At 38.1% G+C, this 13,970-nt stretch overlaps 1 protein-coding gene across 9 annotated transcripts in view; it reads right to left on the bottom strand.

The window, feature by feature from the left end:
• The window catches only part of LOC124777617 (sodium bicarbonate cotransporter 3), a 960,712-nt gene that overhangs the window by 127,281 nt on the left and 819,461 nt on the right, over window positions 1-13,970 (bottom strand). For all 9 annotated transcript variants that reach the window (XR_007015757.1, XM_047253082.1, XM_047253080.1 and 6 more), the window contains one exon: window positions 9,211-9,306. Coding sequence is in view for 8 of the 9 variants with exons in the window: in XM_047253082.1 (XP_047109038.1) it covers window positions 9,211-9,306 (96 nt within the window). In the remaining variant the exon portion in view is untranslated. The remainder of the gene's footprint in view (window positions 1-9,210; window positions 9,307-13,970) is intronic.

The following is a 13,970-nucleotide window of genomic DNA, read 5'->3' as shown; positions in this document are numbered from 1 at the left end:
GGGGGTGCCCCAGGGATCAGTGTTGGGGCCGCTCCTGTACCTTATTTATATAAATGATATGCCCTCTAGTATTATGGGTAACTCTAAAGCAGGGCTTAACAACTGGCCGGTTTTGAGCACGAGTACTCGCGTCTGCTCAGGCACGTGCTCGCGAGCAGGTGCAAGGTCGCGGAGTAGGGAGGGAGGGGAGGAAGGGGAAATGCGCGCGCACGTTTGAATAGGGCCGCAGTGTGCCTACTGAACTTGCGCCGACTGTGTAACGTTTAAAGTACTACGATCAGCTCTAACAGTCACTTCGCTGGTTAAGAATCATGTCAAGTCGTCGTCGTATAACCCCAACCATGCTTTCGCAGTTCAACCCCCATTGGGAAGAATTGTATCTGTTTACAGAAGAAGATGATGTCGCAAAATGTTTAGTATGTCACAAAACGCTGAATTCCTTTAGGAAATTTAATTTGCATTATATGTCATACCAAGCAAAAGACTACGGAAGTGGAAAATGTGGTGGACCAGATCGTGCACAGGAAGTTATTAAACTTATAAGGAAGCTATCCGAAGAAAATCTGGACGACGAAGAAAAATCAACTGAGGCAGCTCTCAGAGTGAGTTACAAAATTGCTTTGCTTTTAGCAAAATCCCTGTGCCCCTTCACTGATGTCAATTTAATAAAAGAATGTTTGGTAGTTGCCGCGGAACATTTGTGTCCATCTCAAGTTGAACAGTTTCGGATTGTGCCATTATCTAACATGACCATTATGCGTCGCATACAGGACATAGCAGACGACGTCCACAGCCAGCTTGCAAATATCCGTAAAGATTTTTTGGCGTATTCTCTAGCTCTGGATGAAAGTGTTGATATCACTGGAACAGCGCAGCTTGCAATATTTATTAGCGGTGTTAATAGAGATCTTCAGGTGAGGGAGGAGCTCCTCGATGTAGTAGCCATGAAGAACACTACAACCGGAGGTGATATTTTAAGTAGTGTTGAAGAAAGTGTTGAAAATATAGGATTGTCGTGGAATTCTTTAGTTTCAGTGTCTACAGACGGTGCACCAGCAATGACAGGGAAAAAAATCAGGTTTCGTTGCGCTGTTGAAGGAGAAAATGCAAAAACTGACCGTGCCGAATGAAATAATGTGATGAATGTTGTTGTTCATACAACCAATTATATAAGGAAGCATGGGCTACAACACAGGCAATTGAAAAGCTTTCTTGAGGATGTAGAAAGTCAGTATGGTAGCCCGCCTTATTACAGCGAGGTCCGCTGGCTTAGTCGTGGCAATGCCTATTAGATGAGGTAAATATGTTCATGGAAATAAATAACATGTGTGTTCCTGAATTGAAAGAGCCTTCACGGATATAAGATCTCGCGTTCTTAGCAGATTTAACTAGCCATCTGAATGCTTTGAACATTTCACTACAAGGTAAAGATCTGCTAATTACTCATTTCATAGATCGAATACGAGCTTTTAAAATGAAATTGACACTTTGGGTGAGTCAGCTGGAAACAGAAAATCTAGCTCACTTTCGTAAATTATCATTCATGCAAGATGTTCACAAAGACTGTGAATGTTATTCACATAGGTTAGTTGCCCTTAAGGAAGAATTTGATAAACGCTTTCAAGATCTGACAGCAGTAGACAGTGATTTTGATCTGTTCTCCTCTCCATATTCAGCGAATATTGAAGAGATTCGTCCTGAGTCACAACTAGAAATTATTGACCTGCAGTGTGAGAGAGAATACAGAGACAAATTTCAGAACAAGAAAAACATTTTGGAATTCTACAGACACTTCCCTCACGATAGATTTCCTCGTTTGCACAAACTGGCGGCTACAATAAAATCAATGTTCGGTTCCACGTATGTTTGTGAACAACTGTTCTCTGCAATGAAATGTAACAAGATGCGCCTGAGAAACGCATTGTCTGATCGAAATTTAAACTGCACACTGCGCCTAAAATGCACAAGAACAATTACTCCGAACATAGACGCAATTGTAAAGGGCAAAAAGTACAAGATAACCGAGAATCCCACACTTCAGCGACACATTTTATTGTGTAACAGTTCACAAATTAATACGAATGTAGAGGCATACACTAAGCTAATAAAATTATGTGGCACGTGTACATTCTCCTTTATTTGTTTCATTTGTCACAGTAATAATTCGTGAGTGATATCCCTGCAGGTGGCCGCGGATTTACATTGACTGGCGGCAGCTGTTGTGTGCCCCACGTCACTCTCCCCACTCTCCGCTCTGGTCCGGTAGTGGGGATAGCGTGCTCGCACTGCTCCGTGCTCGCTCCTTGCTGCTCACAGCTTGCTCCGCGAGCACGTATGTTGTGAAGCCCTGCTCTAAAGTATTTCTGTTTGCTGATGACACTAGCTTGGTAGTAAAGGATGTTGTGTGCAACATTGACTCAGTTTCAAGTAGTGCAGTACATGACTTCAGTTCATGGCTTGTAGAAAATAAACTAATGTTAAATCATAGTAAGACTCAGTTTTTACGGTTTCTAACGCACAATTCAACAAAACCTGACGTTTTAATCTCACAGAACGGGCATATGATTAGTGAAACTGAACAGTTCAAAAATTCTTCTCCACTGTGTTGTATGGAAGAATGGTAAAACATTCCAGTTAATACTAACCAAATGTGTTGAATGCTTAAAAAGACACTACAGCGGAAGTGCAACAAGGTGGTGTTCGATTGGCTACCCAGAAAACCTGCCCACCAAGAGCATCAAATACGCTGAGTGCCTCCATCAAAACAAAAGACACACTACTCCTGAGGTCATCATTACTGAGTTAATGATAGTGACTAAGACTCGGGAGCAATTCCTTTCCAATGACTGAAACAAAACATGTCTCATTAGCTTGCTTATTTCGAGGCTTGAAGAGAAGGCTTCTCCGTAAAGCAAGGTAATGAAGACGCAGATCACCTAATTGTTACCATAGCGCTTGAGGTATCACAGGAACATGAGAAGGTTGTGGTTGTTGGTGAGGATACGGACCTTCTCATCATGCTCAATGCCCTAGCCACACCATCAGAAAATATATATTTATTGAAACCTGAAAGAAGGAAGACCTCATCAAAAGTATTTGGTTCCAGCAGTTTCAAACTAGCAAACAACATCAGAAGGCCACTCATATTTCTCCACGCCATAAGCGAATGTGACAACTTCAGCCCTCTTCGGTCAGGGCAAGAAGAAAGTGGTCAATTTACTGGTCAAAAATGAATGTCTTCTGGAAGATATCAAACCTTTCTTAGAGCATGACACTCAAGCTGAAGCTATTGTCGCAGTTGGCCTCCGATTTTTAACAACCCTCTACGGCGGTATGGCAGGAGACACTTTAGACAAATTGCGATTTGATCTGTTTTCCAAAGTGATTGTGAAATCCAGATTCACCCTAGCATCCCCACCACAAACGTCGGAAGCAGCTCGCCAGCATTGCTTGAGGACCTACTTACAAGTACAAATGTGGATAGGACACCAGACAGATCCACTCCTCTGGGAATGGCAGGCTTCAGAGCTCGGTCTTGGCCCTGTTCCTACCTCCAAAGAACCAGCTCCACAGTCTGTTATCTCAACAATTTCCTGCAAATGCAACAAAGGCTGCGCAGATAGTTGTGGGTGTCAGATGGCTGGTATTAAGTGCTCATTAATTTGTGTCAACTGCAAGGGGAACTCATGCACTAACTCCCTCCAAACAGATGAAACTGACGAACCAGATGTTGATGAAGACCTGGACTGTATATACGAGGTGATGAAAATTACCGACTTTGAGGAGCTGAGTGGTGCAATGACATTCAAACGTCGACGTATGTGAAATTTGTGTACATACCTACTTTCACTCTTTTCATCTCATACATTTATGTAAAATTTTGTAATTACAAAATACAATAACCACTACTAATATCAAGGAGTGTGTCTCTCTTCCTGCCTCCTTCATATCAGCTGAATGGGTATCACTACATTATATTGAGGGTTAAGAACAGAGACCACATATCAGACAAAGGACAAATTTTACAGGAGAGCTAAAAACATAACTTTATAATAAAAATTTTTATTGCTTTGATTTTTTTTATTTATTGCTCTCAGGTTGTGCATTGTCTTTTTTGTATCATTTTGTTATAACATATATTTTTTTCACTTACAAGTTTTATTGAGCCAGGACTTTTTCTGACATCTGCCAGACACGAGGTCTCAGTTCTTAACCCTCGATACATGAAAAACTTTTTTTAATATTATTTTTCAAATTTTACAAAATTTTAATATTTTATTCTATTACTATATTAAATAAGTACAAGACAATGGGTTACTATAGGTCTGTGTTTAAAAGAGTGTACATAAGAATTACTGAAGAACTACATTTGAAATTGTCTTCATTGATTATGAGAAATGGTCCAGCTTTAATGAGGAGCTGTAAACAAATGGGTGGTCCAATAAATTCACTTTTGGTTTCATCGAAAGCAGAATTTCTCTCTCTATATCCTTTTTTATGAATGAGACTATTGAGAGGTGGGCTAGTTTCAATGGTATTACCAAAAAACAGAGGTTAAAACTAAAATTTTTCATGAACATGTAAAATTGGTCCAATTTTGAAGAGCACTAGTATGGAAATGGGTAATGCAAAAAATATGCAAATGGTCATATTTTCGATATTGTGAGTCATTTGTGAGATATAATCATAAAACCGATAAAATACCCCTTTTTCGGGTACATTTTTGCCCCCCCCCCCCCCCCCCCCCCCCCACTTTTCCACAACTCTGCCCAGGGGGAAAACTTAAGATAGCTACACTGGGACACAAATGAAGCCAATAAAACAATGAAACCTTTTGTAGCAATTATTTCCAATTTGAATGCTAATTCTACTGGACTATTAAGAACAGAAGGGGACCCATGATTGAACCCAACAGAACACCTAATGTAATTGCAACCCATTTACATGAAGCGGGAAACTTCCTTAAATCACTTAAACCATGTAAAGAAACTTTTTTGCTTCCTGTTCTGTAGATATGACTTAAATAATTCATATGCTGTTCCATTTACACCATAGAATTATAATTTCTGAAACATAATGTCATGGCTCACACAATCAAGTGCTTTGGACAAGCCACAGAAAATTCCTATTGGTGACATTTTACTATTTAAAGACTATTTTTTCACCTACACTTAATAAATGGTTGTTAAATACATCAGCTACTTGTGTGCTGTTGGTTAAGATGGTCTCATTCTTTTTAATAGTAATACTACCTACCCCAGTGGTTACTTTTCTTGTCTCTCTTGTAACAACATTCCATACTGATATGATTTGATTGCCTGAGTTATTAATTTCATTTCTAATATACATATTCTTTGATATTCTAACAACTTTTCTCAGTATGTTACAATAATTTTTACAGTGTAAAATTATTTCTGGGTCTTTACTAATTATTGCTGCCTCATACAATTTTCTTTTACTTTCTGAAGACACTTCATTACCTGTAGTAATCCAAGGTTTCTTTGAAAACTGGTGTTACATTTAGTAATTTTTTTTGGGCAACAGTGTTAAAAAAGGAATATAAATTTATCAAGAAATATGTTGCATTGATCTTTGGCATTTCACTCATTACATACATCGCCCCAATTAACATTTTTTAAACTTTCTCTGAAGTGCTCTATAGATGCTGGGTTGACCAGCCTTACACTTTTGCTTAATCGTTTCTGAACTGTCCACCCTGCTAGGTTTTGTAAGTTAATCAGTTGTGCATCATGGTCTGATAATCCATTTATCAAGGGGAAAACAAGTGTTAGTTTTACATCCTCTTGCTGTAAAAATACATTATCTATTAGAGTGCTAGTGTCTTGAGCTATATGTGTAGGGAAATTGATCACTGATTCTAAGTTATATGTCATTAATAACACTTCTAGTTCACTTTTGCTATCAGAATTGCTTAGAAGTTTTACACTGAAACCACCACAGATTAATAACTTTTTCGTTTTGGCTGATAGACAGCATAATAGGGAGTCAAACTTTTTTTATGAACAGCACACAACCTCCTTATGGGAACCTGAACACTGTTGTTAATATCAACACTACATTAACTAGCTATAGTTCACATGTAGAAACTTCAAAGTGCTGATCGACACAAAAGTTGCTTACTTCTACAGTTTTATCCTTATATCCTTTTCATGTAAATGGCAACTCCTTCTTTATCCATGCTAGATCTGCAAGTGTAAGATGCCAAATTATACCCATTTGTACCGACACTCTCCATCCCCACAGTTACATTGTGTTCAGACAGACCAAGTATATCAATCTCATTCGTATTTTTGAGATCATCTAAACAAACTAACAGCTCATCTACTTTATTTTTCATTCCCCTGATATTTTGAAGTGAACTGATAGTACCCTTCCTTACCTTTATCTCTATTAACTGAACATGAAGCTTCTTTTATTCTATTTTTCTTGATTGTTGTCTGTCTGGACTTTGGCTTTAACCTAAAAAACCTGTCCGCCTGGTCTCATTAACCACAAGGATCAACCCTTGAGTGACTGTGGCCCCCTTACAGTATCTGCTAATAGAGAAGCTAACTTATCTTTCCCCTTCCTACTTAGGTACAAGTCATATGTAGTGTATCCTCACCTACCAATAGCATCAACTGGAACAAGACTTATGCGAGATTATGCCAGTGTCTGGAGCATCCTGTTCAGCTCAGTGTTAACATGCCTTACAGCAGTGTTTACCCAGAGCTGATCATGACACTGAAAGACCTCTACAAACACCACATTTGTGTGCCCAGTTTCTTCTCCTATTTTATCCATGTCACTCCTAATACTATATCTTGGATTCATAGCCAGGCTTTTCCTGCTCACCCAACTATAATTACCTGATCTTCCTTCTCAAATTCCCTGCATAGCTGACATAAGTTTTCTGTCATCTGGCTAAGGCTAGTGCCCGGTTTCACAAAACTTGTGCCCTGGTACCCTTCACCTAATTTCTCCTGAAGCAGCTGGCCTATACCCCTCACATGACCACAACTTAGAAGCAGAATTCTTCTTTTCCAATTCTGATTTGATCCTGACCTGTCTTTTTTCTATAAGCTAATATTCTGCTTCAACATAGATTCAACTACATCTGGATGAGGCCCTCCGTCCATTATTTCAGATAGCTAGCCAGACTGATTTACTAACTGAATTTCTAAAGTTTTTTCAATAGTTTCTCTTTTTCGCCCTTTGCTTGCTACCTTTTCCCAGCACCCAATCTCTTTTTCCTCCCTTAGCCTACATAATTCCAAATTCGCATTTTATAAATCAGCCTTATAGGCAGAGCATGAGATAGGGGCAGCTGTTGATTTCATCAAGATAAGTAAATTAACAAGGTACAAGTATTTTTGCCTATTCAATATTTGGAAGGAGGTTGAACTGCATATTTCAAATTTCCTTGTAACTCTGCGACACATCACTTACCTCCAGGCCATAGCCTGAATGCAAAATGAATGTGATACATGATAGCATATTCTTTTACTAACCTAAGGGTAGCCACTCTGAAAGTTATTCACATAACTAGATGATGGTCCATTGTTCCACTGCTCACAAAAACATATAGGTATCAGATAATCTTTTGCCTCAAATTTCAATAATAGACAAACATTAAATGTGCTGGAAGAGACTCCATCATTGGATTCGACGTGTACCTGTCCAATATGAAACTGAAATGGAAACATTTCTGTGCAACATTTTTTCCACTAAGGTATTTGAAAAATTGTTTCTCTTGATAATGCAAGTTAGCAAAGACCCTCAGCAACAGGGTAAAGAGATTAATTGTTTGGAGAATGAATGGACAGATTGTCTTCTTCACTTAATGATACCTTTCAATTTACACTTTTCTCCAATTAGCAGTTACCACTCAGACAAATTACGTGAGACACTTCATCTCAAGAAAGTCAGCAATCACTGAATACAACACCATCTTCCTCCAAGAACAAAGGCTAAGTATTTGGAGTGAATAAATATTCCTCAGACTTAATTTCAGTTCAGCAAAGCAGCTCAGTATTCATGGATTGATGATGTTCTACCTCCTTGAGTCCATTCAGAGAGCAGATAGCACAAGTAATTTTTTGAGAGGTCCTAAAGCCAGACTAAGCTACAGTCACCATACAAGTTCAAATCTGGCCTACACGTGATAGTCTATTCTTCCAAAATGAAAGTAAACCACAGGTGATTAATATTTTGAGACCTTCAGTATTAGCTGTGCCATTGTTTGGCCTTCCTTAACAATCTTATTGAAGTGGGTCATCTACTGAATTATTTAAAATGACATGCCAGTCCATAAAATTTGTTATAAAGTAGATCAAGACCAGAGCTGGTTTAATATCCAAGTAACACCAGCAACCACTTAGGGTGCCAAGCTGGGAGTGGCACCAAAGGTGCCCAAATGCAAAATTTGTATACAAGGTGTATCAAATGTAACCGTAAATCTTGTAATGTAATTTACCTTTGGTCATTGTTTTCTTTAACACACATCTCGATACATTCAAATAAAAATACTATCTGAGCCACTGACACTGCTTACAGAACACAGAATTTTTGTTTTTATTTACATGTAATTATTAAAACTTGCTATAAGTAGTTATTTCATAATGAAAACTGAAACACAAAAAATTTGTGCTAAACATATTATTATAAATTTTGAATAGATGTTCATATTTATTATTATTATTATTATTATTATTATTATTATTATAAGATTAAAAAGTCCTATTATCAAATTAAGAAAATATCAGAAATTTTATATTTTCATTTTTTCCACGCAGCTTTAGACAGCACATTTTTATTGAAGTTAGAAAAGTACAATATGTATGTTTCTTTTTGTTTTCACTAAGAGTTTTAAAGATCTCAGGAATTACATTAAATGAAAATTATTCATTTCTTTTTAATATTTACCACTGGAATATAATATAGAAATTTCTCTTTCTTACATAGGAAAGTCTATGTAGTACTTACTTTAAAAAGAAAAATGACCTATTTCCAATATCACTAGATTTTGATTTATTTTTAAAGGAGCTTCCAAGAGACCATGGGAAAGCAACGACTGTCTTAGGGAGGGGGCACCAAATGACAGATCATTTGTGCTCAAAAATGGTCTCAGTCCAGCCCCAATCAAGACACCAACTTCAGACTTCATAACCTCTACCTTGTACGAAATGTTGCAAATAGAAAATGACTCACAGCAAGTTTTGGTGTTTCCACACCGACATAAAAGTCCAAGCCAGACATCATCAGTATTGCCAGTATCACAGAAAAATCACTCACAATCTGGCGTACCTGAAATGAAAATGTGTTAATTAGAAAAATGCATAATTTACTGCACAATTTTGATATTTATACAGAGTAGATCACAAGACAACATAAAATATTGACAGTTATAAATAGGGAGTCATACATTAATACATAGACCTGCATACAAGAGAAGTTACATGCTCTATGCACATGAAGTAAAAAATCAAAACTTTACATGTTATGTTAGATGAATAATACGATTATAAATAAATAAAAATAAACTTGTCTCACATGGCTATGGAAAATATCTTTAGATTTTGTGGGACTAAATAAAATTCATGCAACCAAAAGACTCAACAGGAATGTTTTCACAATATGTCACACATGACTAATAAAAAACAAACGACTTTTCAGAAACTGTGAGGTCTGATGGTATTGTTGCATTCTGCACACAGTCTACCACAGTGTAGGATTATGATTGTCACTGGTTTGATTCCCACATTCTGCAATTATTTATCATTTAAGACTGTAATTTCTGGAACAAAACAATCACATTCTCTGCCAGGGTTTCGACTACCTCTCATTGTACTCTGAAGTGAGGAATATCCTATCCATTATCCTCCCCCCACCCCAACCCCTCCCCCACCCCACTATATTATTCCGAAACCAGTCATGTGATCTACAAGCTAAGCTGCAATCATTGTGCTGCATTCTACATGGGCATGAGAACCATCAAGCTGCCTGTTCACATGAATGACCACCAACAAACTGTGGCAAGGAAACAACTGGACCACCCCATTGCTGAGCACGCAGCCCAATATGAAGTTCTTCATTTCAATGACTGCTTCACAGCCTGTGCCTTATGGATCCTTCCCATCAAAACCAGCTTTTCTGAACTGTGCAGATGGGAACGCTCCCTGCAATATATCTTACATTTCCACGACCCTTCTGGCCTCAACCTTCATTAGTCATTCTCCTCACCCATTTAGCATCTTCCCTGTTCCCATTCCAGCATTACACTGGCCACTTATCCCACAAAAATACCCAGTCTTTTTATTTCGCTCCTTTTCCAGTACTCCCCCCCCCCCCCCCCTTTCCACCTCTCTTCCCTGCCCTCTGTCTAACCCACTGACTGCACCTAGCTGCCCTATTGTCTCTCCACCTCGTCCCTGCATGCTCCCCAGCAGCACTTCACTGTCCCTCATCTCCACCCTACTGTCCCTCCCCCCTCCTCACCCCAGCCTCCTCGTTACCCCACCCAGTTGCCTATCACATTGTGTGCTGTTGCTGCTTGTAGTGTGGCGTAAACTGCCAGAGACTGTGGTCAGGCATATGTGAGTTGCATTTGTGTGTGTGTGTGTGTGTGTGTGTGTGTGTGTGTGTGTGTGTGTGTGTGTGTGTGTGTGTGTTGTGTGTGTGTGTGTGTGTGTGTGTGAGAGTGCGTGAGAGAGAGAGAGAGAGAGAGAGAGAGAGAGAGAGAGAGAGAGAGAGAGAGAGAGAGAGAGAGAGAGTTAATATTGTTACATACCATCCTGGATTTTCCGTAGTTAGAACCAGAGAAGAAAGATATACAAGAAAATTTCAAGATGTTGCTATCACCATTTCCATGTTTCGACTGAAAGATAGAATTCTGGCGATAGTGTGTCTCCACACTGGAGCAACATTTCATCACTCACAAATTATCAAGTGAGATTGAGTGAAGAGCTTTTCTACTTGCTAGAACTGTCACAGAAATTTTTAAACTGATATAAAAGCTATGCCTTGAAGTAGATCTGGTGACTATCTCATATGCTGAGTTTAAAGATGGTCTAGAAATTATTTTGAGGCTGAAGTATAGATAGCAGTAGCCGGACATAAATTTTTTGCTGTTTTGGAAAAGCTAGTCAAAGCTATCAAGAGTGGATAGAACAATTACAGGGCTCACTAGAGATTGAAAATTTTTGTGCAAGAGTGAGAAGTGCTAAAAGCCTTACACTGATTCTCTCATTGATCGCATGCTCGTTATATATTCACCTGATACCAAATTAAAGAAAGACCAATCTAGGAAGTTTGCCTTTAATCTGGATGCACAGATAGGTACTTGTCTCACCTGGTGTGCCCCAATTATGCAGATTAGTGTGTTTACAATGTGTCAAAAACAACTCGCAGGGACAAACCATGAGAACAACCATGTGAAAATGTCAGAGAGCACAAGAAGGCAGCAGCACTTCATAAACAGATGAAAATTATGTCTATGTGCATGCTATAATGTTAATCACAAGCACAAGGACTGTTTCTTCAGAAATACATATTCTATGTACAACAAAAAGACAGGTCATCAGTTTGAAGCGTGCAACATGCAGCAAATTAGGCAATATAATGACGTGCTAAAGCACACAAAGTAATTCATAATTGGTACTGAAAATGTTGTTCAAGATGAACATGGGCAAATAATAAAATTTCATGTGCAAAGAACAGAGTGAACACTATCTTGTTAGCAAAAACTAGCATTGATCTGTGACACTTGGAGCAAACAATGTTCCACTGAAATTTCAAACCGACATGAACTCTTCCATTTCTTTAACTAATCTGCAGGTGTACAAAAAAATTGGGATTACCAAAATTAAATGAATTGTTAAGTTTGCTATTTAGCTACAGGAACCAATAAATACTGGCCAAAGGCCAGTTCAAAACTCATGTTGCATAGAAACAATTTATCAGCCATATTTATAATAGTCCAATGCCCAAACAACAAATTTACTGGGGCATGATTTATTCAATAAGCTAGGCTTCATAATCCATGAAGGTGGGTATGAGATTCACACTGATGTTTATAAGAGTTTTAAACATTGTTCCGCAAGTATGACACTATGTTTTCTTAAGCATTAAAAACTAAAATGTGCTCATCACACTGAAGTTCAATTCTGTAGCAAAATTCTATTGTCTAGAACAGAATGGCATTATAGAACCCATTACCAATAGCCAATAGGCAATGCCAATTGCTGTTGTACAAAAACCTAATAACACATTGAGAATTTGTGTTGATTTCAAGGCAACAGTCAATGCACAATCCATAATAGATTCATATCCAATTCCAAAGCTGGAAGAATTAATGTCTAAATTGGCTGGTGACATTTGTTTTGCAAAACTACATTTGAAGAAGGCTTTCTTGCATGTACCACTGGATGAAGAAACAGGTATTCCTGATCATAAATACTACATTTGGATTGTATCAATACAAGATTGCCATTTAGGATTCAGAGTGCCAAGTTTGTTCCAATGATACTCAGAACAGTTAAGCACTGTGAACTACCTGGATGATATCACTGACAGGGAAAGTTCCCAAAGAACTATCGCATAATTTGGAATTCGTGTTTAAGATTTTGGAAGCATCCAGTTCAAAATGTAACAAAGGAAAATGCATATTATTCCAGTGGGAAGTCCAGAACTTGGGGGATGTTCTGTCACAACAAGGCATCAGGCCAACATCACAAAACATTGAAGCTACTGAAAACTTTTTGGTTCCCAAAGATCTTGAGCAATTAGGTGCTGTTTCTACGCAAAATCAATTGCTACAGAAAATTCATTCTACACATGCAGCACCCATAAGCAAACCACCTCACAAACTCTTACAGAAAGGAACAAAATGCATTTACAACCATTAATGCCAATTTAACAATTAATGTGTGTTTGACAAATTGAAACAAAGTTTACTAGAAGCCAAATATCTCATCATGTATGATTAAAAAAAAAATGCAGCAGATGCTTCTGAATACATATTCAGTGCCATCTTGTCATGTATACAACATGGTTTTGAAAGGCCAACCAAGTTCATGACCAAAACACTGAAAGTCAAATTGAAAAGGAAGCTCTTGCTATTATATTTGCTTTCAGAAAGTTCCATGCTTACATTTATGGCCAAAGATATTCAGATCACAAGTCACTGTTGAAAATTTTCCATTAAATGCAAAAATTGTGCCAAAGGATCCAGTGTTATCTAAAAGAACAATATATTGAATCGGAGTGGGCTTTAGAAAAAAAGATACTCAGCTAAGAAGAAATTTAATCACAGTGGAACATGAGACAGCCTCTCACTGTCTACAAAGGTGTCATTGTGATACAACCAGAATCAGGAAAGACATGAGTGGTGATTCTGGAAGAGTTGAAACAGAAAGTGCCTCAGTACCACTGGCACACTGTATGTCCAGGTGCACTGACAGAGCACTGCTATGGGAGAAACCTGAAGAAGACATAGAAGTAATACTGGCTAAATGCCACTTACACCAGAAATACCACTCAGCTTCTCCTTGACAATATTTTCCATGGTCCCACACATCAGAACCCTGGTCGTGTTTGCACTTTGACTATGCTGGACCTTTTTTTGGGAAGCTATTGGCTGGTCATCATAGACAAATTTTCAGAATTTCCACATAGTGTCTATCATTTAAATGAAAATAATCCAGGTTCAGTGAAGGATTTTCTCCATCAAAATTTTGCTGAATTTAATAGTTACAGACCACTGCACTCAATTTTAACCACAGGAGTTCAACTGAATGAAATGGCGTATCACATTTCAAAACCACACCATTTCTACAAGAAGTAAATGAGCTCACTAAAAGATTTGAAAGGAAATTCAAGCCTAATATGACAAAGTTCATTCAGCAGGACAATAATGATAACACAACACTAATTTTTTTTCCACAATACAGAGCCACTCCATATGGCACAAA

This window comes from Schistocerca piceifrons, chromosome 2 (assembly GCF_021461385.2).
Source record: "Schistocerca piceifrons isolate TAMUIC-IGC-003096 chromosome 2, iqSchPice1.1, whole genome shotgun sequence".
NCBI classification, from domain to species: Eukaryota; Metazoa; Arthropoda; class Insecta; order Orthoptera; family Acrididae; genus Schistocerca; species Schistocerca piceifrons.
The sequence above is the reverse complement of the archived record's forward strand: the minus strand, read 5'-3'. Positions and strand labels throughout refer to the sequence as shown.